At 31.4% G+C, this 26,969-nt stretch overlaps 1 protein-coding gene across 1 annotated transcript; it reads right to left on the bottom strand.

The window, feature by feature from the left end:
• Window positions 1-26,969, bottom strand: LOC140051000 (bone morphogenetic protein receptor type-1B-like). Its single transcript, XM_072096058.1, has 10 exons — window positions 26,861-26,969; window positions 19,180-19,327; window positions 17,963-18,132; window positions 15,922-16,033; window positions 11,702-11,843; window positions 11,091-11,283; window positions 7,910-8,207; window positions 7,035-7,210; window positions 5,992-6,122; window positions 1-4,424 (listed from the first exon to the last, which is right to left on the bottom strand). Exons 1-10 carry the CDS (start codon window positions 26,946-26,948, stop codon window positions 4,296-4,298), a joined length of 1,587 nt encoding a protein of 528 aa, XP_071952159.1. The 5' UTR covers window positions 26,949-26,969; the 3' UTR covers window positions 1-4,295.

Raw genomic sequence — 26,969 nt, forward strand, 5'->3', positions numbered from 1 at the left:
TATCTTAATATTTTTTATTAAAGATATCAAGTCGACTTATATTATTACGAATATAATACTACAAAGCAAAGCATACCACCAACTTTTCTATAAACATGTACACATAGTATCAAACATCATAGATTTATTTGTAACATGATTATTATAATCATTACAGGTAAGTAGATGTAACAAATTAACTCCATTATATATGATAAATGATAGTTCAACTCAACATACCATTTCTCCATTACAGTAGATTCCCTATCAAGAGGATTGGTCATAGTATCCCCTTAAAACTACCAAACTGCACTAGAGTTAAACTATAGTGTGTGTGAGTGGTTGCTTCCTTCCATGTACACTTAAAAACAGTGTAACACATTAGTTTTGTCCTTGTATACAGTATTTGATGCTTTAACAAAAGCATTTACTGTACATATACAAGATTTTTGCATTGTACATTATTAGGCAGTTTCTGTAGTTATTTTGAAACACATCAGTGATACATTTATAATAAAAGATCAATTTAAATTTAAAAAGTCAAGTAAACGTATCCTGCTTGGAAACACTGAACGGCAGTGAAATTGAATCCAAATAAGGAGAAATAAAGAATAATTGTCAGAATCGGAAAGAAATGTTTATAAGAAATAAAATCAAACTTATTTAATAGTTGTACGACACTTAGTAAACCGAAGAAGAATTAGAAACACCAGAAATGATGTTGGTAGTCTATGCGTGCCAAGCTTACTTGGATAAACCAAGCCGGAATCTCCTCGAAGAGCGAGATATACTAAAAATGATGACAATTCATTGAACACTCCTCCTCTCCATAAGTGGTATAGAACAGTCCACAAACAACTCCATGAAGTGGGAGCATCCCCACAAACCAACATCATCATTTCTCTTCGAGACATGATGGAAAATAAGGCTATTGTTGGTTTAACCAGGTAAGCTTGGCACGACATAGAAAATGTCACTGCTTTAATATAACATTAAATTATCAGAAGCTAACAACAAAAACAACTTTTCTTGTATTTTTTGTTAAATCTAAATCTCGAATGTGCTACAAAAAGAACACATTTCATTACATATGGAAAAGTTAAAATTTGGTAATAACACACTCAAATTCCAGTTGTCATGGAGAACCATTTTCTCATTCTTTAAGCTAACAATAAATATTAATAATTAATAAAATATATACAGTAAATCAGTCATAAATTTATAATGTAGATATAAAATTAATTAGTTTTGGCTTTAGTGTTTTATTATTATTTCCTTATTAGTTTCACTCAAGTGTCTCATGAACGGGCTTCTGAATAGGAGCGGTTCTACTGTATTGTCTATTTCAATGTTTTTAATAATTTTATTTTTTAATTTAATTTTTGTCCATACATAGTATTACTAAAAATGTGTTTTCATCATATTAATCATTATAAACCTTTTCTACTCTCTATTATAAAATGTGACAGAAAACGCATTTGTTTAGTCCTTACAAAGGTTTTGCTAACATAAACAATTAAAACAAGATATGTTGAGTTCATAAACCAAACTTAAGCCATCATTATTAACTTAATAATTAAATAAACTATAAAATGACATATTTCAGGTATATTAACGGTGTACATATGTATCAAGGTTTGTACAAAGTAAGATAAAATAGGAATTAGCAGGCAAAACATAGGAATTGGATACAATGTACATAAGCTCTATTAGAAAATTAGGATTATTAATCCTATAACATCTTTACCTATAAACAAAAATGTTCTTATTCAAATTAATATTTACTTAATCAATGATTTGAATTACTGCGGAAAAAAACCCCTTGTCTTGCATACACATACTACTCTTAAAAACATAGTTTGTTTATAGTATATTTGGTTTCATTGTTTGTTCTGTTAATATACTGGTTCATTATAGGAAGCCAATGAACCAAAATCTATATAATAATGTATCTACAACATTCAAGTTCTTAAGTTCTTTACTTATTTACTGTATCTCAATCTTTTATATAATATTTAAAAAAAACCTGCTTGTATATCAAATTCAGTGTTTTTACCCTGTCTATGGGCCGAAGGGTAGAATAGTGGCACGAAATATACCATAGCTATTTAGTATACCGGATCCAATCTGTATACTGTATATAGGAACTATGATTGGATGATAACTTATTTTCCCATGAAACACCAACCTGCCATTAACACATCAATCTCTGAACAATCCCAATTTACTTGAATACAATAATACTGTTCCTCTATATTTACTACAACAATGAATATATTAACAAGTTACTATGTACAGTGTTTTTAAAAATAGTTTTGACCAGCTCTTTTCCTTTGACAATTTACGATTCAAATTTATACTGTTTAGTTGTAAACTCATAAAACTGATTGGAAGAAATGTTAAGAAATAAGGGTCTTTGGCTTGTAAAAGTCCTTTTTAGGCAATACTTGCCTTTGCATTCAGTCTTGATTTGTCTACATGGATACTTTTAATCTTTCCGTATTAAGGATTACACATGTAAAAAAAAAAAATCACTTTTTTAATGTTATTCTGCATAACAAGCACTTTGGTAAAAAGCATTCAGGCATATCTAAGTAGATTGTACGCATCATGGCAAACAGATAACAAGACATTAAATACCACTATTTTATATATTTTTTAGGTAGGACGTAGGAAGGAAAATGTCTTTACATCATTCTGTATTAGCTTGTTTAAAAAAAACATAATTAATATGTGGTTAATAATCAGCTTTGATGCACACAATAGTACAGTTTTCCACTTTTACCTTCATGCAGTTATTGGAAGATAGAAATATATATATTTGATATTTTAAGTTTTGTTTCAAATGCATACTGCATAATACTCCCACAAATCACGTTTTCCATGTTTTCTACACCACTTACTACAAATGGAAGAACTATTCTTTAAAAAAAAAAAAATTAACATTAAAGTAGAATATTTTAAATGTCACAATAGTGTACTAATTGATATGACATTTTAAGCACACATTTTAATAGTAAAATCAACAAAATACTACTACTAGATTGATAACCTTAACAGATATAACAAAAAGGTTGTAACAGTTGATTAGAAAATGCAACTAAACAATACCCAACATAATTCTAGAAAAAAAAGAATAGCAGTAGGAGAAACAATGTCAAAAAAAGAATAATACCTTTAGTATGTACTGTACAGGCAGCTAGAACAGTTAAAAAATACATATTTATGTACAATGTTTAAAAACATACTGAAACGGATAACGTTGCTTCATTGTATTTACAACTTAAGTAGATTAATACAATTATAATGTTTATTTACATACAAAAAATTGATATATAATATTCTAAATATTTGGAGCTAAATACTATTTCATTTTACGTTAAGGAGTTAGAATATGTGACGGTTTAAATTGACCATCCCCGTTCACAACTTTAAACTAACTGTATCCCGATCTTGCACATAATGCTAGCTAGGAAGTAAAACTTATGGAAGACAATAAATACAAATCACTACTTACATAAACAAATAATTTCTATTTAAAGCAATTTGATTTAAAAAAATCTATTAGAAATGCTTGGCTTGACCCTACACCAGGATATTTTCAAGTCGATAGTTTATAGCTGCTGCGAAAAAATAACCACTACTGTTACATTAAAAAAAAGTAAAAGTTACTGTACATTGTATGTACAGTATTACACAGTAGTTAACCGATGAAACAAACCCTTACCACAGATATAACTAGGATATGATTCGGATCAGCTTAAGCATGCATAGAACGTTGTTAAATCTACTGTGTGTAAACACAGCTAATATCTGCTTTATCAGGGTAAGCTCAAGAAATTAATTTCTATTCTAAAACTAAAAATGTCGAATCAACTTTAGATAATTTACAATGTTTTAATTTTGTTTAAATTCATATTATATAATAATAATAATTTGTTTATTTTACGGATTGTCTGTAAAAATACACACACTAAAGATGAGAGAGTTCTTTTTCTGCTTCCTGTCTTTCATACAATGTTTGCCTTGTTACTATGTGTAGTCAAGTTCCGAACATCATCAAATAGTCGTTTTTTTCTGCAAGTACAACATTCCTTGAGTCGAAAACCAGCAATATTCGCACTGGGACTGGGTCAAATTAACATTTTGAATCACTTCTTAAAAAACAGCATTTGAATATCACAGAACTGATGAGGTAATTATTTGTCATCTTAATAATCAATCCCTGTTTTATAAGTTTAATACTGTCCCAGCTTTATTCCTCTTCTGGTCACTTTTGAAAGTGAAAAAAAAAAAACCAAATTTACAATAGCAGCTCACATTTTAAGTTGATTATAGTTGTCTTGCATCTTGGAGAGCGTTTTGCGTACACGTAGAGCTGTAAGACGGGCTGATGGATTGTGGTTCCAACATTCACCCATCAATCTTGACATTGTACGTAAACACTGTTTGGAGAAAACATAAATAACAATAATCATTCATTGGCTTAAAAATAAGAAAATAACAAATAGATATTGCGCATAATTCTATAATATCAGGGACGGATCCAGCATTATAGTTTGCGGGGAGGGGGGATCTAAATATTTCATAAATGATAAAAACAATCAGTCAGGTTGCAGAAAAATAAAATAGTCATTATTTTATTTTACAAAAGATATGGCTGTTAAATTTTAGTGGGGGGGGGGGGGGGGGGAGAGAGATGGTGTTAAAGCATGTTTAGCCCCCGCCTAAATATGCTCCTGAATATGCATAATTCTATAACAATTGGATGAATTTTTTAATACAGCACCTAATGGTTTGGCCATGATTTATAAAGACTCCCAATACCTTATTTTTTCAAGTTGAGGCCTTAGGCCTCTGGAACATAATATTCATTATAAACAATATTATCTATCATATCACATTAGGCAATGTGCGTAAATTAGTAATGTTAACTAATTTAATGAAGAAAACTAACAAAATATCAGTATTGATATTATTTTCTATTAATAGTATAGCAGACATGGTTAACTGCTTTATTGTATGGATGTCTACTACAAGCTGTTTAGTTAACCAGGTTTAACTAATATATTAGACCTTCATTTAAATGTACAAAAAGGCAATTAATGATCGGCTTAATAATGGCAAACAGCTTTTCATTATGATTAGTTTAGAATTTGTGTATGTGTACAACACAAAAGCATTGCTACAGAATTGTTGTTAATTAAAAATGTCAACATTTTTATTATCATAATCATCCATAACTAAATATAGCTGTTGGTTTCAATTAAATAAAATAAAAAATAAATAAAAAAATAAATAGTGACTTCTTTCTTTCTTGCTTACACATTACTTATACATTAATCAAGACAATCTTTTGATGTGGCTTTCTGCTATTTATTTTTTATTTGATTTTTTAACCTTTTATTTATATGTTGTTTTCTTTTTATTATGTTTTTCTTTTGATTTTATACTTTTGATGTGGCTTTCTTTTATTTATTTGATTTTTTGCTCTTTAATTTATGTATTGTTTTTTGCTTTTATTATGTGTTTTTTGTTTGTTCTTTTACTTAATTGTGATGTGGCTTTCTGTTATTTATTTATTTGATTTTTTTTGCTTTTTTATTTATATGTTGTTTTTTTGCTTTTTATCATGTTTTTCTTTTGTTCTATTACGTGTGATGTGGCTTTCGTTTATTTATTTGATTTTTTATTTATTATTTTTTTGCTTTTTATTATATTTTTTGTTCTTCTACTTGATGTGGCTTTCTGTTATTTATTTATTTTATTTTTTTGCTTTATTATTTATATGTGTGTTTTTTTGCTCTTTTATTTAATGCTTTTTTAATATTTTTTTGTAAATTATTTATTATCCAATTGATGAGATTTTCAGAAAGGGATGAAATAATCTTTGAATAATTAAGTATTGTCACTGGTTAATGATAACTATATGGCTTCAACAATATTCAATAAAAATAATTCCTAAAAAAAGATGAAGAAACCATTGTAAATGTTTAAATAACTAATACTAACATCGTCAGAGCTCCATCTGTTGGGAATAACTGGCCGTCTTTTCTCCATACAGACAACTTTTCGCATCTCATCTAAACTGGGGTCAGCTCCAACACTATCATAGAAAGGAAGTTGAGCTTGCTCTACTATTCCTAAGAAAAAATAAACAAAAAGTTGTCACAGCTGTACAAAATATAAACACTAAAAAAATGTTTATTACTATTCGTTTATTATTAGATTGAGGGGTATGTAGGTGATTAGGAAGGAGTTACCCCATGGTGTGTTAAGCTACTGTACAGAATAATGTTTAATATGTAGAGTAGGTAATTAACTGTACTGCAACACCACACAGAAAACCCTGCAATTAATACAACATTGTTTTAAAAAAACACTAAATGTTGCCACTATTTCGATAATAAATTTAAAAAAAGGGGGAATACAGGAAAATATCGCCACTTATTCAGTCACATAATACTGTACATAATAAATTACTGCTAATAAAACATTATTAAATATAAGAATAAGCTAAAAATCAATTAATTAAATACATAAAGTTCAAACAGATAAACTATATTAAATTGTGTCATTTACTAATGAATATCACTACATTTGTGTGGTAAAAGACATTTATTAGGTTTAACAACCTTTGAATAACAATACCTATTTCCTTCACAATACAATGAGAATAAAGGAAAGCATGTCACAGAAAGAAAGTAGGATGAAGCAGCTATTATGTAAACTATGTCACCTGTATGCCTTTGGGCTAATCATGATTAATACTCATCTTAGCTATTAACAGTAAAACAGCATTTTCCTATCCTGTTAACATCAATCACATACAACAGATACGTACCATGGCACATTGCCTATTATTATTTATTAAATTATACAGTTGTGTAATGTTTAAAATGCATATAATTTTCAAACAATAGGATACAGTTAGTAAATTGCTTTTATTGACAAATTTGCCATTACCAATTTCTCTAAGTTCTATTCAAATAGTATTCACGTTTTATTAGAATGAGAGGTTTTAACACACACAAACAAAATACTTGTCAACAGACCTTGTAATATACATCTCCTGGATATTTCCCATAATACTAGACCAAATGAATACATGTCAACCATTTTATAGGCATCAAAAGAGTCTTTGATGAGTGAGCCATCAAGAACCTCTGGGCCTTGGTACCTTCTTGTACCACTCCGTGTATTTGGTGAAATCTCTATTGTATTTGTTTCACTGAAATTGATAAAAATAATAAACAAAATATATTTAAAAATAGTCTGTTTCAATTCAAGGTTTTTATTCAATAAAACGAAAATTTACATTGTAGCCAAAGGCTAAATTGTGTAAAATTTTAGAAAATATTGCACATATAAAAAAGTTATCACATAAAAAGAACATCTTATATTAAAATGGAATTAGATAAAGAAAAACATTGAAAAATCAAAGAAATTGTTACGAATCATGGCCTAATAAAATATTTGTATTAAAATTTATGTATTATTTGTTTATTATTTCAGATGTCTGTATGGTTAGCCTATTTATTGTTACCCATCACATGCATATAAAGACGCGACAGATGTCTGTATGGTTAGCCTATTCTTTTACAGATTTACCACATTGTTACCCAATCACATGCATATAAAGACGCTACAGATGTCTGTATGGTTAGCCTATTCTTTTACAGATTTACCACATTGTTACCCAATCACATAAAGATGCACATGTCAGTATGGTTAGCCTATTCATATACAAAGTTACCACACAGTTACCTGTCACATGTACAGGTATGTTAAGATGTCTGTACGGTTAGCCTATTTATTGTTACCCCATCACATGTATATAAAGATGCCACATGTCTGTATGTAGCCTATTCACATCAACACAAAGGTGACACTGTGTATGAGTGACTTAATGAGAAACATACATACTTACCATAAATACCTAGCAGCCAACCCCATATCCCCAATAGCACATGTTCCATTTTGCTTTACTAAAATATTTGAACTCTTGATATCTCGATGGGCTATGGCAGGTTTTCCTTTTGTACCAAAAATCTCTGTGTGAAGATGAGATAAGCCACATGCAGCTGAATGTGCCAATTTTAGCATAGCACGTGTATCTAGAACGTGCATTTGAAGGTAGTTGAGCAAGGAACCATTTTGATGGTAGTCTGTGATTAATAAAAATTGTGCCCAGGATCCAGTCCCTTTTATATCTGCGGCAATAAAAGCTGTCAAAAAAAAAAAGATTAATAAATCAATCTTACTTCACATTGAACATTACACATTTTAATCAGTAAATCCTTATTAACAATGAAGCTGCACATCTCAGTATGTTTAGTTTATCTAAACAGTATTTAAAATAAATAAAACAAACTGTAGTTATTATAACATTCAAACAAAGATTTATGATCTAGACGAAATAACCACATTATCAAGTAATGAATGATTCCAGCGAACTTACGAGTTAAAATATTTATAGCGAGGCATGTAATGAATAGGCAAACTGCCTTAAAATGTGACATATGATTGTTTGTTGCCTATGTTCCTTGTTGTTTTATCATGCTAATTACTCCCTTATTTACATACAACCTGTCCTATTGGTATATAAGTACTCTACTAGTTGTTTTCTGTTCTTCTGATGATGAGAATAGTTTCTCGAAACATGTCACATTTTAAGACAGTTTGCCTATTCCAGGCCTTTTTTAAGTCGAGTGAGTGCGATCACTCACCTAACACGCTCCTAAACTGCCCTTGAGGAGTGCGATTTACAACGCGCCTTAATTTGGTAAACTTCTACACACCAAAATACAAACAGCACACCTACAGCACCCCTTAATGTATTGAGTGTATTGAGGAGTGCAATTTGTAGCATGATTTTCAAAAGACAAGGCCAGCTATTCATTAAATGCCTCGCTATAGTTATTATCAAGTAATACATTTTATATTATATGGCAGATTTAAATTATCTAAAATACAGATTTACTCCATTTAAATATAACAGTCAATCTTTCAAGAACTTAAAATTCATTATTGGTTATCCGCCTCAAGCGGATAACCTTTGTTATTGTAAGAGTTTTTTAAATATGCTCTTTTTTTCTCAGATTTTGTGTTCAGCCTTTCTCTGCAACGTGTTAACATAACATGTTGTTACTTGGTCAACATATAGACATTTAACTGAAGATGTGCAGTCAAGCTTTTTGACGATGGCAGATCCGCGTAGCGTAAGTCACGCGCGATTTTCTGAAAATCTTAAATCGGTCATAACTTCGAAACAGATAAATATTTTTTAACGACATTTTCAGTCACGTTTTCTTCACATCAATAGCTAACTTTTTAGATGCTTAACAAATTTTAAATGCCTTTGAAATTTTTTATTCGCCTTATTTTGTGCACGATGTTTCTCTTCAACGTGTGAACACAATATGTTGTAACTTGTTCAGCATTTAGACATTTTACTGAAGTTGTGCAGCCAAGCTTTTTGACGATGTCAGAGCCGCGCAGCGTAAAGTTACGCGCAATTTTCTGAAAATCTTAAATTGGTTATAACTTCGAAACAAATAAATAATTTTAAACCTCATTTTCAGCCACGTTTGCTTTACATGAATTGTTAACTTTTTTATCGCAATCGAAATTTGTAACATTAGAAAGTGCGCGCGTAAATGGAGTTTAAAATTTTAAAATGCTTGAAATCAATTTCTGATTAAATTAGAGCACGATTCAGGTCATTTTAAGCGTTAAAAAAATTGCCACTGGTGCGCACATTTTTACGCGCACACGGCGCAGGGAACTCGTATGAGCTTTTATTTTGCATATATCGTGTTTTTCAAACTTGGGTTAACAATTTTACGTTATTTTATTCACTTTTCAACTTGAAATGGCGTTCTACAAGCACGTTAAACATGACTGGTTGCGCACGAAAACGTCAACAAATTGTGAAAAGGTTGCAAAATATGTCTACTTTTAAAAGTGATACAGTTCATCAGAATGCAAGGTTACCCCCATTTTTTATTTTATTTTATTACAGTGTATGAATCGTAGATGTAATTTATTATAGTGTTGAATGTTAAAACGTGTTTGATGGCTACATTATTTGCATATTAAATATAATTTTCGAAATTTTTATCATCAAACAAACAATAACATTTTCAAAGATCCAAACAATAAACATAACATTTATCTTTTTCCTTCACATGTTAAAATATATAAAACTTGAAAGTATGCACTTTCATAATATGTCACTGTTTAAAATTGTGAAGATATCATCATAGTGAAAATTATGATTTAGTTTGATATGTAATAATCAACTTGCATCGAGGGGTTCACGACATACCGAATGAACGAGTAATCTTTCTTCGGGTTGTCTTCGGCAGGTGCTCATATGGCTCGATGTGTAATGCACCGACTTTGGTATCAGAGGTACCGGGATCGAATGCCATCATGGGAAAACAATTAAATAAAAGGATTTATTTGGTTATTACACTGAAAGGGCAGTTTTAATTTTGAATAGGCTACTTTTTGGAAAAGACATAACTGAAAAGTACTTGAATGCGCAAGATACGTTTTGTTGCGGGCGGATAACCAAACTCGTCCTCAAGTGACGAGTTCAGATCTAGTTTGTTATATAATACAACCTACTGTTTTAAAATAAACTTTTGTTTAATTAATCCATCTTGAATCATCATCTAATGCCAGGTCGGGAAGCTAGGCTGGGAAGCTAGGCCAATAAAAAAGGCAGCGCTCAATCTGGACGCTGGTTAGAAAATATAGATGGTGCATACTACAGGTTAATTTTCGAATGCAGGCGACAACCTTAACATTTTTTTAAAGGTGCAATAGTGCTGTTCATTCATACTTAGTACGGTTCATTTTATTATGCACAAATGAAAGGCATGTAATGCGTAATTAACCAATCAATTGGCAAGGATACACTCAGGTGTGCTACATACCCCTTCTCTCAAAATTATATTATGGTGGAATCTCTATTGGGGTATAAAAGTATAAGTTTGATCCCAATAAAACGTTTTACAATAACAATGTTAAAATGTATACAATGGAAAATTCCAAATGAAATACACTAGATTTACTTTTATGATTGTTATATTTTTCCTTACCAAGAATATTTTCATGACGCATAATGACAGTTTGATATATTTCTGTTTCTCTGTACCAATTGGCCTCCTCTGCTGTGTGGTAAATCTTAACTGCAATTGGTTCACCGTGCCATCTACCCAACCAAACCTCCCCAAACCGTCCTTTACCAATGGATTTTACTAATTGAACTTGCTTAGCTATCGTGCGTTGAACCTGAACCAAATTTAAAATCAATGATTATTAGAAAGATGTGGGATTCTCTTATTATGTGGTAGATATAAGAACTGATGATATTAAAGCATAGGATAACCAACATGTAGTTGACATTTTTCTATATATTATTCAAAGATTTTGTTACCAAGATGAGGTACAAACATTTTCCGTACAAGATGAGGTTACATTATTAATATTAGTCTCTTTTTATATGAGAATTACATATGATTATTATTATGAAGAAAATAATGATAAAAAGATGAAAAGAATTATGATTTAAATGAATTATAGATAATGTTTACTATTAATCAAGGTTGGTGTTGTGTTTTCAAATTTTATTTCATACGATTTGTTTTACTTGTATTATTTTTAATATTAATGTTTTTTTTGTCTATTTCTACAATTCATCAACACTTACAAGTAGAGGAAGACCAGAGCCACTACCAGATGACTGCGATCTATCAAGTAATTCTTTAAGCGTTTCCCCTGCAGGGATTAGATGAGTGTTTTGCTTGGCCGCTTCGTAATCTTCACGTAGTGTTTGTTCTCTCCGTTGATATCTACAAAAGAATTGTGAGCATACATAATTTATGATATCTGATATTTGGACAAGCATTGTCGCCAGCAAATATTGTACAATGCAGCATTGTATGTTTAACTGGAAAACTATAAAATGAAAATTAAAGCTAGTTTATCATAACAATATGAACATTAAATAATAAACAACAATTAAACAAATAATAAGGTAACCGAAACATTATGTTTGAATGTTATGCAGTCAGCATAGCAGAAATACACAGCTAGTAATAAAGACTATAATCATTTAAAACTCTCTAGTTATCAGTTTTGAAATTACATCAAACCTGCTGACATTGATATCGTAACCACCCACCGTGTGAATATAACCACTTCCCCATCTCCCACCCCAACTTCCCAACCACTGTCCAACAAATCAATACAAAAATGTATACTTTCCAATCTTCTTGATAGAGACTAGAAAGTATACCGAAGATCTGAAAAACACTTTCAGATTTTAAAATGCTTGAAAAAATATTAGGTTAAAAAAACACTCCAAATGTTTATATTAATGTATATTTACAAAGAATGGTGAAAATTTAATTGATTATCACTCATTTAATAGTGATTTAGCATCATAAACTTTATGTTTATTTCTAATGTCTGCCGGTGCAGATTGTCTACAAACTATACACAAGTGACAAGTAGCAGGTAATAATAGCCAACTACCTATAGATTATTATCAATTGAACAGACAATCTATCAATTGATTAAGAAATCAATCAAGCATCACAACAGACATATTTTAACAATTAAAATTAATATACAAGCAATAACCTCTGGCATTGATAAAATCAAAAGTTCATCCCTAAAACTAAAGACCACAGTGAAATCCAAGTAGTGATATAAACTTTTCAGAAGGTCCCTATAGTATTTAACATCATAAGGTTTCTACACCCCTGGGAACAGAATCTCTGGAGATAATTGCAGTTGCATTTAATGCTATTATCCAGTTAACATATCATGTGAAATAGTATCTATAAATGTATAGTGCCATACACAGAAATGTCCTATAAATGTTAACAACCTTTTGTTATCACACTGAATGCAGATACTGTAGACAAGATCTTTCTTTCTGATCTTGTCAACACTAAATGTTTGAGGTAATACTCTATTCATTGCATGGAGTAAAGTTCATTGCTATAATACTACTAAAATTACACAGTAATGTATAGGAAAGAATAGGAATAAAAATTTGACTTTCGCGATTTTTCGACTTACGCGAATTCGACTTAGGAGGAGAATTCGACTTAGGAGGAGTCGACTGTATAATATTGAGACTGCGGAATGCACAATGTAGTGTAAACTATATAGATAGTGATAGATTTGAATGAGTTTCTAGAAGCCCCAAGCAGGTTGATATTTTATCGTTTTTAATTTGTAAAAGGTAATTACTGTAGTAAAATTGAACTTAGCTGCTCAGTTTTAATCATTACTACATATTGCATATTTGTATATTCTAATTACAGATTTGTAGACTGCTATCACAGTATGTTACACTAGTACAAGCTATATAATAATGCATATATTGTTCAAGACAATTGTGTGGGAACATACGGGTGTATAAATGGGTACCTGGTCAGGTCAAGACACAACTTTGTGCCGATTACTTGCCGCATTATAGGAGTATGTTTTCATACGTGTTTGATCCAAAAAATGGCCAGGGTAATAATGTGAGGCGTTTAGAAGCATTGTGCAATTACTGCTAATAAGAACGTCACGCTTTTAACAATGATTTCAAATTGAACAAAATATTAATTAAGAGTAATTTATCATACTATGTAAAGTACAGTTTAGCCTACTTATTAGTATAATTATCAATTATTATGATTGAAGACGTAGCAGTGCTGATGGCTTCAGTGATCCTGATAAATGATGTCGTCAATATTTTAAATTTCTGGGAATGTCCCCAGCTGATAACATGGTAATAAATGCTGTCCATCTAGATATAGTGGGACTTCGGATGGCAGAGTTGACATGGAAAATTTGCACACCAGTCCTTCAAATTTAAAATGTTATTGAGTGCTGTTCAGTTGTGAATGGCCGACTACAGTAGTTCTAGTTTTCAGGTGCCAGAAACATGTTACGGGTGCTTAAAAATGTTGTTAACACTAGCCATATAATCTGAAACACTTTGAAAATTATAATAAACTACTGTACAGCACTGAAAGTTCATGATTAGATTGTGTTTGAATAATCTCGCTGGCCAGATAGTGAGCAGAGAATCATATTAATGTGTAGGGGTCAGAATCCTGAAAAGTTTATGTACAGTGTAAGGGCACCAACCCCTTTTTGAACTTAAATTGTTTCAGAGGCCACATACAATTTAGTAAAGTGTTCTTCTAAATGACAATTATACTTTTACTACAAAGTATCAAAACTGCATGTAGTATTTCTTTTTCCCAACACTATTGTCACCAATGGAGAAATAAGCAATAAAATATGCAACCTTTTGGAGGTACAAAGCTATAAATAATACTATAGACAAACTAAACATTTATTGGGCATGATGGAATGGTGAAACATGATCAGCATACTACTACAGTGTACAACAGACTCGTTATTAGTACGCAAGCTTTAACAGTCCATAATACTAATGCATTCATTAGCAATGTCCTAATAATGCCATCGTTTATGTTAATATTAAAGCATGTACAATAACCATAACATATGCTTTGCAATTTTCTATCAGAGCAACTAGGCGATAACTAGATTGCTTAAATCTATGGGATTGTCAATTTGTCATCTTGGCTGACTCATCAATGGGATTACTACTTCAAAATCAAATGATACAAAAGTTTGTATATAACTGTTTAGCATGCACTTATAGTTAAGGCCAAAATATTGTCATAAAAAGTTTCAAAGCCTTCTGATTGAGTTAAAACATTTAATATCAAACCCACGTTTTATGCATTTTAAAAAACATTTGAGGGCATCAGTAAGGTAGTGTTCAGACATAAAACCAATAACATGTGTAAGTTAAGTTCCTTTAGGAACAAATTTAGACAAAGCGTTTGGACAAATAAAACATGTGTATAGTAAACTGAATGAAATTTACCCAGCAAGATCATATATCATGTTTAAGTGACCCCAGTTAAAATTGTACTGTGATCTCATGTGCGACAGCGAGGCCATAGAACCTGTGTACCGAGTCTGTTTTATATGTTGTTTTCATTTTGTTACCAGACTTCAGCAACCGGTGAAAAGAAGACCGTCAAAACAACAAAGTGGAGCAATCACGTTTGGTCTTAGCTAAGCCTAGGCTACATCCAAAAATCATCTTTTTACTTATCACTCAGATTCTTGTGGCTTGCGGTTTAAGGTGTAATCCAGCAACTTCGGTGAATTTTTTAAATAGCTCTTTATCCAAGGGGATCATGCACGCGACTATTTACTATTCATGTGTAATTCTAAAGTCAAACAGGTCCTAACAAAAGTTTACCAAGGATAACAATACATACAGTATTTATCTAGTAATAATCTAACTTATAATATGAAAATGTTATTTCTACTTCCATGGTGGAAGTGGGTCTTCCTGGCATCACCACTGGTATAATCCTGTATTAACAATCATTATTGAATCATCCAGCTAAATAAAATTGGTGTGTGAAAGTCTATGAGAGCAGCTTAAACACAAAAATCAAAAAGTCTATATTCTCCGAAGAATGAAAAAAAAAAAAAAACGATGAGGACTATACCATTAATACATAGATAGGTTTTGATACATCTGTCATCAAAAGGAATGTACTAATTGTGAATCTATCATAAATAATTAAGGCACAAAATAGACAAATGGACTTGTTTTAAACAATTCATTAAATAAAACATGTGCAGAATCACATGTGTATGTCAAAATAATGTTGTATATTTTGTGAATAAAAAAAAATCTAAAAGATTAGTGATAATTAGCAGTAGTAATTCACTTACAAAGTCAATACATTTACAAATTATCCACCATAACATCAGGATAATTTTACAACAAATAAATTAACTGGTTAGGAATCTATTTATTTATAGTTAACAAATTAACAATAATGCAAATACTAAACAAATAAAACCTACCTGAGGTATATGCAGCCCGTGATCAATACAAATATTAAGAAACAAACAATGATTGAAACAAATAACACAATTTTATGCAGACTGGTAATATGACTTGGTACAACAGGAGGCGCTGAAAAAACAAAATTACCCGATTCAATTGGTATGATCAGTGGTACAAAAATAACAGAATTTTCATGATAATGCTATTTAGTGTAATCTATTATAAGAGAACTTTTACCAAATAGAGCAGAGTAATATTCCATGTCACATCAACTATTTTCTCAATTTCTCATTAAAAAAATTGATTTTGGTTGTTAAATGATGGTTAACCAATTTCCAAAAGAGATTGAGGAAAATACTTTGGGTGCGAGACCTAATGCATCACACACAATTTTCAAAATGGGTCTGTTTCTGCTGCATAGCACCAAATAAACTGCTTCTTTCAAAATAGAAATTCTGTGAAATTTATGCTCCAAAATGAGCCGGCGATGTTCGCATTACCCAAAATGCAAAGGGCTATGGCGGTTAATTCAAACATTATTGTAGTGTTTACTCAAGGTTTTTTTAGTTCCAGCTAAAAGTTCAAACAAACATATTAGGCGTTATTTTTATGCTGCTATTAAACTGTTACTGAAAATTTGTTCCGTTTCTGCAGGCGAAGAAATTGGGATAATTTATTCACATAATTAATAACTGGTTATTATTTCGCAGCAGAAACAGGACCGATGTTTACTCTCCATTATAGAATCTTTGATCCAATTGTATGCCATTTTCACACATTTTGTTATTTTCCCCCCAAAAAAGTAGGTCACAATGTACGTACTGTATATGAAATTATCTAGGTTGTTTTAAAATCTTACATTATTTTATTATATTATGTTATCTCTAACCATTACAATTTTATTTTCATAACATCAATTTGAACCTTTCTTTTCAACACTTCTATTCATGTGAATATTGATAATTACCCAATAAAAATGATTTAATCATTCTGTTATTATTATTATCACTACTCATTATATTTATGTATTAAGCACCATTAGAGTGTATTGATAGATACATTAACTTTATTAACATTATTTTTTTATGAATGTAATAATTGTAAAATCGTAACTGAAGGTCAAGAAAGTCAATTTGAGTATTATTTATAAAAAAATAATGTAGGGCATTCTATTTAAAGAGATAATTCAGCAATTGGATTTACAATAACTCTGCCTTAAAAACTACATTCAATGCTTAACAAAAGACTTATTCTGTATTATAACAAGTTGAACATTTGATATCAAATTGTTGTTTTGTATTTATTGAATAGCAAGAATAAATATATTTATTTGGGATAGCCCAACCCTTCTATTCAACTCAGCCTCCTTGATGAATAGAACAGTAAATCTCATTAAAAATTCTCCTCATTCAACTTGTCAATATTTTGTACAATTAGGCCATTGTTTTAATTTTATTTCAACAAGCCAACAATTTTAACAACTAAACTTGCTTGACAAAAAATGCAAATCAATTATGTATAATGTTAATTGGTGCTGTGAATACCTCTCTTGGGGAACATAGTGCAGTATTTACATAAAAACCAATCAACCTTGTATTTTTCAATCTGCATTTCTGTATTAATATGCAAAAGACTTAGAATGCACAAACAAAGATAATATTATAAATGTGAGCAATAAATCTCATGAGATATGTTTCTTTGAGGCTATTATAAAGTCATTACTGTGAGCCACATGTTCATATATTTTGATATAAACTTAAGTGCAATACAGTTTTTAACTTTAATACTAAAACTGTAGAGTAGAGCTTATTGTATTGAAGTTATTTCAAATATATTATTATGTTAATTTAAGCATAAATAAATAATTTTCTATCTACACAGTAAAACAATAATTAATATTCATTACTGCAGTAACTCATTTTTTTATTGCAACAATGCAATGATGGTTTTTGTTTCTTTCAATGTAGAAGTTACCATAAAAATTATTGTACTAACAGGTTGAAGAAAAAAGCTACAGTACGATAAAACATTCAAACATTTTTATTTCACAGTACTTACGTTGTGTTGGAGGCCTTTTAGTTGATGGTGCTAATGTAGGCTCCAGATATACATTACAATAACTTCTATCATTGCAGCAATGTATTTGCCTAGGAATCGAGTGATCTGTTCCAGAGTCAGACATGCATTGCATGTAGCCTGTTTCTCCTGGGTCTAGACAACCCATAGATCTTAAACAAAAAGAAGTTGTTACAAAAAATGAATAGCATTATTTTCATTGTTAGAAATAAAGACATCAAATTCAAAGTATCCGGTAAATCAGTATACATTTCCTAAAATGTTGTAGCCAAGACCGTTGTACTGTAGTGTAAAACAAGCTATATGGTGTAAGACTGATGTGGTGTACGCAAGCCATGCAATCTAAAGCTGCCATGGCTTACGCAAGCCATATGGCGTAAAGGCCAGACGAGCTGTAACGGTAAAGCGTTAAAGGTAATCGGAAAATGCAAAAATAGAATCTATTTTATTTCTTATGATCATTTACACAGAACGCGAAGAGAACGAGCAGTTCAGCGGAAAATCCGATCAGGATAGAAACAGATCCGCTTTTGTGAAAATACAGCGCGGTAATTATGGATTCTGGCCAACCAATGACATGATTGAAATGATGTCATCTCTCAACAACTTTTTTTTGCGCGAGTCCATCGAGTCAAAGAGGACAATAAATACGAGTGCCGTAGTAGGCCTAGCCTAGTTTTGGAACTTCTTATTATTCAGAAATACAAACAACTACGACTTTTGATTTTTGTATTTAAGGATAGTGAAAAGAAAATATACATTTAGGACGTTATTAGGCAACAAGTCCCTCTAAAACCTAGGCCTGTGTGTGCTAGGCCTACTGACAAATCAGTCACATCTAGATCAGCATTGACTTTAACATGCATTACCCTTGAGGCCTACAAGTACCTACTTTCCACCAGTCCACTCGCAAATTCTGCGCGCTGTGTAAATGGGACAAGCCACGCAGTTTTCCGCTTACAATTACCGCTTACCATTACCAAATCGTCTGTGTAAATTGGCCTTAAGGATGGTATGGCTTAACGTTACGTGCCTTAATGACCAAAATTTGCCATTAATAATGGAAATTAAGGGGTTTCATTCTGCTCGAGGATCAGATTGTACCATTTACTTACTACTGTACTTTACAGTAATTAAGAAAATTTCCAGTAAAACAAAATATACATACTGTAGAAAAGATAATATACTATAAAACATACCTAATTGGCATTTTAGGCTCACTGCCTTCTTCATAGGCTTGAAGATGTGCAAAACATCGTCCACCTGGCTTTGGTTTGCATGTTTCATTTTGAGCATGTTCTGGACAGTGTTCATTACAGGCACATATTAGGTCAGAAAAGACATTTGCTAGAAATTAAAAAAAATAACATTCAAGGTAGATTTAATTATTTAATTTTTTATTATTTTTGAACAAAATTATAAACAAAACACATAATGTGTTAATTAAAATAACTTTTAATTGTATTTTTAAATGAAGTTAAAGATATTTGAAACAAAATTACCATACACACTATTACTCAAGTATTATCAGTAAATACAGAACTGTGTAGTATGGAAGTGCAGTCCAATTATGAATGTAAGGAAAGGTAAATACTATCCTACAGAAAAACTATGCAAAATTATAATGTGACCTTAAAATACGGCCCTGGAACCACTGATAAACGCAATAATTATGAAAAAGTAACGACCAAAACAACGAAAAAAATCTGCTTCCGGGGTTTCTTACAAGCATTAAAACACAGCGTGGTGGTCTTTTGTATTAATGACGTACCAAGAAACACAATGCACTGTCAGGTCAGAAAAATGTGAGCATGCGCAGAACTTACAGGATGTGTAAAAAGTGACATTTTCTATTTAATACGGAAATGTTTTATCACAGACAAAGTAAACTTGCTTGGCACACTAATGTGTAGAAACCAAAGAAATAAAATTGAATGTCTTAAAAACATCAAATTAGTGAATAGTGCATATAGAAAATAACACTACAGTAGCTGTGTGAAGGTCAGCCCACCAGGTGATGATCAACCTATAAGCCAGGCTCAACATCATACACCTACAACAACAAGCTTGATCACATTTCTCAGAATATATCATTATAGTCAATATCTCATGAACGTTGAATTCAAACTTGAAAATCTGACATCCAACATGATACCATTGAGGTACTGTATAAATTAATACTGAAGGGAGATCATGGAATTAATGCAAGAAGATCTGTCATGTTTCCTGAAATTCTAACTTGGTCAATTTCTTGGGCTCTTGAAAAACATAATTACCGTATCATTATTAGTATTGTGCAAAACAATACTGATTGTACAGTACTATTACTGTAAAAAAAACAAGGCTGTTGAATGTTGTTGAACTAAGATACTTTTAATTTCCTACACATTATTATTCTAGTTGACCATAAAATGTTTAATGATTGATATTAACAGAAAGCCTGGCATTACATAATTATATACGTTAAGCAGACGTTAAGCCTGTTTTCGTGTCGACGTTATTCGACGCTATCGTTAACAATAATCGGCGATCTCTTACGTAAACATTGAAATATTAATGATTTACTTACAGGGAAAGGTACTCGATATCGTTATCATTTCAACTTGATCGTTTTCAAACGATCGTCGTTGAACTGTTAACGATCAACGACGATAGCGATGAATAAGGTCGACAGGAAAAGGGCTTTAATTGTACATTTTATTCAAAACAACCTTTAGAAAGTAATGTTTAATAATTATCAACATAATTGAACACATTTTGTATAGGCATATTGAAAGCCGTATGGTTCTATTTTTATAACATGTGTTTGACGTACATAAAAGAGTACAACATCACTTAAAGGATATTTGATGAACACCACCCTTCTGTGTTTACGCGTCCATTAACATCTTGAAAGAAGAGCTTTCCAATGCGTTAACTAGCAACAATACCCTTCACAGAGTACTACAGATCCAATAATCATAGCTCGGGTAAGCAGTCTATCCATTAGAATTTCCATCCACCATTATTGCTATGAGCGACGAGTAAAATCAAAATTCACAATTATATGATGAAATCTACGCAAACTGGTGGCATTGCTACTGTACGACCATCATCATTTAATTACTTGTAAACCTAATGTAGCATTCTCTAATGATTGATCTCAATGTATTTCTATCAGTACTGTTGGCCTTTCTATATGTCAGTGAGTGTACTAGCCTGTATTTCCTTCAATTTAATTTGACATGATGTTAAATAGTATTATTAGAGTACAATAATTAGTAAAGGTTAGTTTAACTTATTATTATAGTTCATTATTCAGCAGCACAAACATTGTGACAGCAATCTTCCCTTTGTGTATGGACTGATCAAGGATACTCAAATGTTGAATTACAGTACTGTATCTCTTGTGAACGCATTTATATTTGCTAGTGCATTTTCAACATGAACTGTTACTTTACATATCAGGCCTACAATATAAATTGGGGATTTGTCATCACCATAATCAAAATAACAAGATGTAGCACCAATGTATACCAAAATTATTTAGATCTCAAATCAAATCATAGATCATAATAGCCTAATTCAAACTTGAACCCACAGTATTTTAGGGCCTACTCTGAGAACTACAGTGTATGCTTGGTTAAACACACTGACTCAGTAGGACAATGGAAAGCAATGACAATAAAAACCCAAAGAGCTTGTTTGGTTTCATTGGAATGTCTACCTGCTGTTCTGCAGTGCTGTTTCACAAAGCCTTGCTTTTCTGTACTACTACTGCCACTGTACAACCCAAAATGTTCAAGGGCACTTTAATCAAATTTATAAACTTCACTCTTGACTCCTCCACACATAAAATAATCTACTGTACCACTGGATTGAATTTTGCTTGTTTTTTATATTAAAGTAACCATGAACTAACATATTAAAATTTTTAGTGTACAGAAAGTGTATATATCAGCCAGTGTGGCCACAAGATGAGAGCTTATTTATTACTGTATTTTTTTTATAGCTGAGGGCCTGTTTCTAAAAGCATGTAAATTGTCATTTCAATCATTAAACCATAATATAATCCATAATTTCTATTTTCTTGTGTACTGTAAGTAATACAACTAGCAATATATTATGGATATGTCATGTAACAAAAACAGATTATTCCACTGGTAGTAACCTTCTTCAAATTTAATTATCAACCTGGATGGCTTTTACTTACAAAAGTTCATAAATATTGTAAATAATGGCTGTAATTTAAACATGTTGTTAATTACTGTACAAAGTACTACTGTATATAATTTGTCTAGACAGTAAATAGCCATTAATAATGTATTTAATAAAGACTGGATGAGCTACTGTATATTGAAAACTTAATAAAAGACAGCACATTTGTCACCATGACAACTTCAAATTAAACGGTTTTTTTTCAATCTTGAAACATATTCTTGCTCAAGAGTTGCATTGATGAAAGTGAGAGAGAAATCACTAACACCTAGTTGATAATACATGATTACTATCATGATGGCTGTGAATTAGTAACTGTACAGGCCTTTTCTTTTTAAAATTGTAGGTGTGCTACAAATTGTACTCCTCAATACATTCAGGGGTGCTGTACAAGTGTGCTGTTTGTATTTTGGTTTGTAGAAGTTTACCAAATTCAAGTGTGTTGTACAGCAAATCACACTCTTTAAGGGCAGTTTAGGAGTTAGGTGAGTGATCGCACTCGCTCACCTCAAAAGAAAAGGCCTGCTGTATTCACCCCCCCCCCCTCCCTCCCCCCTTGAAAAATAAAATTGTGTCCATACTGAGTGTCAGTGATGTGCTCATTCCTTCCTTACAACCACATAGTTGAAACATAAATGAATACAGTAGTTAAAAAAACTACAGTAAGAAGCAACAGAAATATCATGAAAGGATGACAACGCTAAACTACAGTATGTTTTTTGAACATATTTTAAAACCTTACCTCTTTTAAAAAACCTATTTTAATTGATCATTACAAATACACTGATTGATCTACATTCAAATCTAGAACATGGTGCAGTTGTGTACAGTACCTTGAATGCCTGAACGAATGCCTTACCGTAATCCAAATTAAGCCTATTTAAAGAACAATTGGTTTTAATCGCAGGGTCCTACGAGTCTAGTCAACATGGCCTCTAAACTGTTAAAATCTTAATGTTTTAAACGCTAATGCTCAATGGTGAAAATGAGTAAAAATAACCCAAACCATGAGCTTTAAAATTAGTTTTACACAAACTATAGACAAATAAGAGAATGATTTGTAAAGAATAATCCAATCCGCTGAGCTACTGTATTAATGCTATTATATTAGGTGTTGTCACACTTTTTTACTGTACAACTATGGACTGTACTATCTTGCTGTGGCCCTATAGTGATTTTCAAATCAACCATTGTTCTTTATATAGCTAGTGTTCCTTCTTTCTTGATCAATTTACCTGGCAACTTGGTTAATTTGGCCAAATTAAGTCCAGTGCAATCGGGGAACAACATCAAATGTAATAAAACAGATAATACTTTTTAAAATGTGGTTTATTCAGTTATAAAAAAAATGACCTGGGATGAGACACATTTATTTTCATTCAAGTAGTCAATTGAATGTTTATTGAAATGTTTATATATAGTATTTTTATGTAAAAAATGAAGTACAGAATTATAATATGCCCTAATTATAATCTCATCCAAGCTCATCATACAGATATTAAATTAATACCTGTAGCATAGGTATACAGTTACTATATTTTCTAAATTTAAATTTAATTTATATTTTATTTAATTCTAGGACACTGTTCACAAAGGTACATTACTTTTTAAAGCCATCGTACACTGCAACAACTTGACAGTCTTAGCACTTGCTTTGTTCCTTCAATGTGTTAAGTGCATGTGATTATGTTCAATTAAGTGATGATGCTTAACTTTCTAAAGTGGTCAAACAGCTTAAGCTTACTACTGCATTGCATTATGCTTATTACTATACACTGTTTGATTTCTATACTATAGTACACAGACGACTGTACTAAACTAAATTCAAATCTCTGCTTCCAACGAAAGGTATAATTTATATTTACTTAGAAATATTTCAATTCAATTCAATTTCTTTTTATTTCGGAAATATCATCCATATTAATAAACAGAAAAAGAAAAATTGTAAACTCTAAACTTAAGTTTATAGAATGCTTCTCCATCTACAATACATTTTGGAGTTAACTAATATTAATTAATAAAACCAGCTACAATTTCTTCATAGCAAATTTGAAGATTTTCATTTATTATAATCTTACAATACAGTACTGTATATCAAGAGCTGGGGGGGGGGGAGGGAGGGGTGGAGGAAGGAAATGAAGAGAAAATAAAGAAAAAGAAAATACGGTACAGTGTTACTGTAGATTAAAGGCACAAGTGTGACCATAGAGAGATTCACTATCTACTGTCTAGTGCACGACAGAAATTGTAGTTTAAAAATAGACCATACTCATTAGTACAGGTATAAAATATACAATTAATTTATTTAAACTTATGCAGCTCAAACTAATGAAATGTATGAACTGTCAAACCTGACATATTATATCAAAACAGGCAAGGTGTTTATCAAATGACAGGTCTTCACTTCACTACAAATTCAGTATGATACTGAACGGTCAAATTGGAATTATCGAATTCACTTGATTGCTTGCGGTCTGCACTGTAGCCTAAAGCAAACGACAGAATGTTATCATGTGATCACATTAGCATAATACAGTACTACGTGAATTAATCGTTTTCCATCACATTTATTATCGTCTCAAGTCTATTTGGTTTATTGTAATAAAATTAAATTAATTTTCAAAAGGGGGAAAATGATCTTGAATGAAAAGCAATACTGTGGGTGCAGTAACATTAATTAGTTCAATGGATTTAAGATAATGAATTGGTTGGTACAGTACCAATTTATATCACTGTAATAATACTGAACAGATTCAAAATAAATGCGTACAGTATACTGTAAATGTACTGTACAGTAACAGGTTTACTGTTTAAGAATGGTTTTGCTTCCTACAGATTGTATATGCTGCATATGTACACAACACAGTCCAGTAACTCATCTGTAGGCCTACAGTAGGTCACCTGCTACAACACTTTTATTCATTACAAACGCGCAAGTAACCTGATTATCCTACAGTACATACTGTACGATGCTACGACAGAGTGATGCATCAACGATCTCGGTGAAATCACCAACCAATCAAATTGGTTACTGTATGCCAAGTGATACTTTGTAACAAAAACAAAACAAAACACTACTAAAATTTAGATACAATTTAACTATAACACTGTACAGTACTGTAGACCTGAATATACTGTACAGACCTAATTGATACTTCAGTACTGTTGAAATGAGAAGGCTACTCTACTCAGTAGTTACATAGAAAAATTCCATTAAATCTATAGGGGCTCATTTACTGTAAAGCTTTCATACAAGCTTGAAATTAATTTCTCTATTCAATGACATTGATTGATATTCTAACACATTGACTGCATTCTGAAAGATAAATGCATTACTGAAGAAATCTAGCACCCGACCTATTTATAATTCTTACTTTTTTATAATACCGTATACTGTAATTATAAACACCTATACAGTAGTACATAGCTGTACAAATGAACAGCGTAATGAAGCAAATAATAAGAGAGGTTCTGTAAGAACATTTTTTGAAAAATTGTACGGACCTCTAGGTACAGTATTTGGAAATTGCATTAGCAATTTTTATTTTGGACGGTAACAATTGTGGTGATCCACTGGCTCGCGTGTCAAGAAATAAAAATCCCATTTATAACACATATGACATCATGACACTGTGTGTTATTTAAAATTTCTCAACTGTACTGTACTCCATAGTCCTTAAAATATGGATCGCAGTCCATAGTTTGCAGAACGTCGTACTAGGCCAGACTAGGGCATACATTTGTATTACTCATACAGTACCTTGATTCAACATATTAAAAATACAGAGACGTCTGACGAGACATTAATAATTAAAGACTTTGGTCGCAGAAACACTAGAAATATAATTATTTCAAACTTCAAATTTCAAAATTCTGTACAGTATTTATACGCCCTGTAGGGCGATTTTTCACTGGCCATCTAGACACTTTATAATTTCGAAGACTGCACTGCTTATTTTAAGGTCAGTAACCATGTATACTGTATAACATTTTTAGTGAATTGTCTTTGATGTTTTTTTCCTAAAGTGAAATAAAGATACCGAGATATATAATTAATGTTAATATATATTTTAACTGAAATTTCAGGGCTGAAAACTGTATTTACACTACAGCGCCATGCCACATTAGAACACATCATAGAGATGGACAATATGTACTTTGTGCATGGTGAAGTGTTTACTTTTAAAATTAGTTCTAGACAACAGAAAGATGGGCCACCTTGACACTAACATGACAATATGTGGAAGAAAAAGCAAGGATTAAAAACAGACTTCCTCACACTTTCACAATGTCAAAAATGTAAACATAAACTTTTGTGATTTACTCTGATCAAATACACAATCCGACGGCATCAGGTATTCCGATAAGTTTACTAAAGTATTTATTGATAATTAAGGAAGGGTGAACATCATAATTTACCTACACACGTTTCCACCGCTTTTCATGACAAAGCTACTAACAATTTTAAACCTAGCGTCGAAAAGTTACGGGACGGTGGTAGTTTAAGTTCCACACTGAGCTGACACATTCAACGATGTACGGTCTATGCATCGCTTGTTTTTCTTGCCTGTAGTCCAATACGAGTTTGTCAAGTTTATGCAGTAAATTAGATATCATCACAACTTTAAAACTGATCATAAATATATATATTTATACAAATATAATCCAAATATAATAACTTACTTGTTGACGATAAGAGAATTAATCCAAAAAGTAAATGAAAAGCCATGGAAAGTTGGCCCGAATAGCCAGACACTGGTCTAGACGCCATTATCAACCTTCCGCTCACACA

This window comes from Antedon mediterranea, chromosome 6 (assembly GCF_964355755.1).
Source record: "Antedon mediterranea chromosome 6, ecAntMedi1.1, whole genome shotgun sequence".
Lineage (NCBI taxonomy): Eukaryota > Metazoa > Echinodermata > Crinoidea > Comatulida > Antedonidae > Antedon > Antedon mediterranea.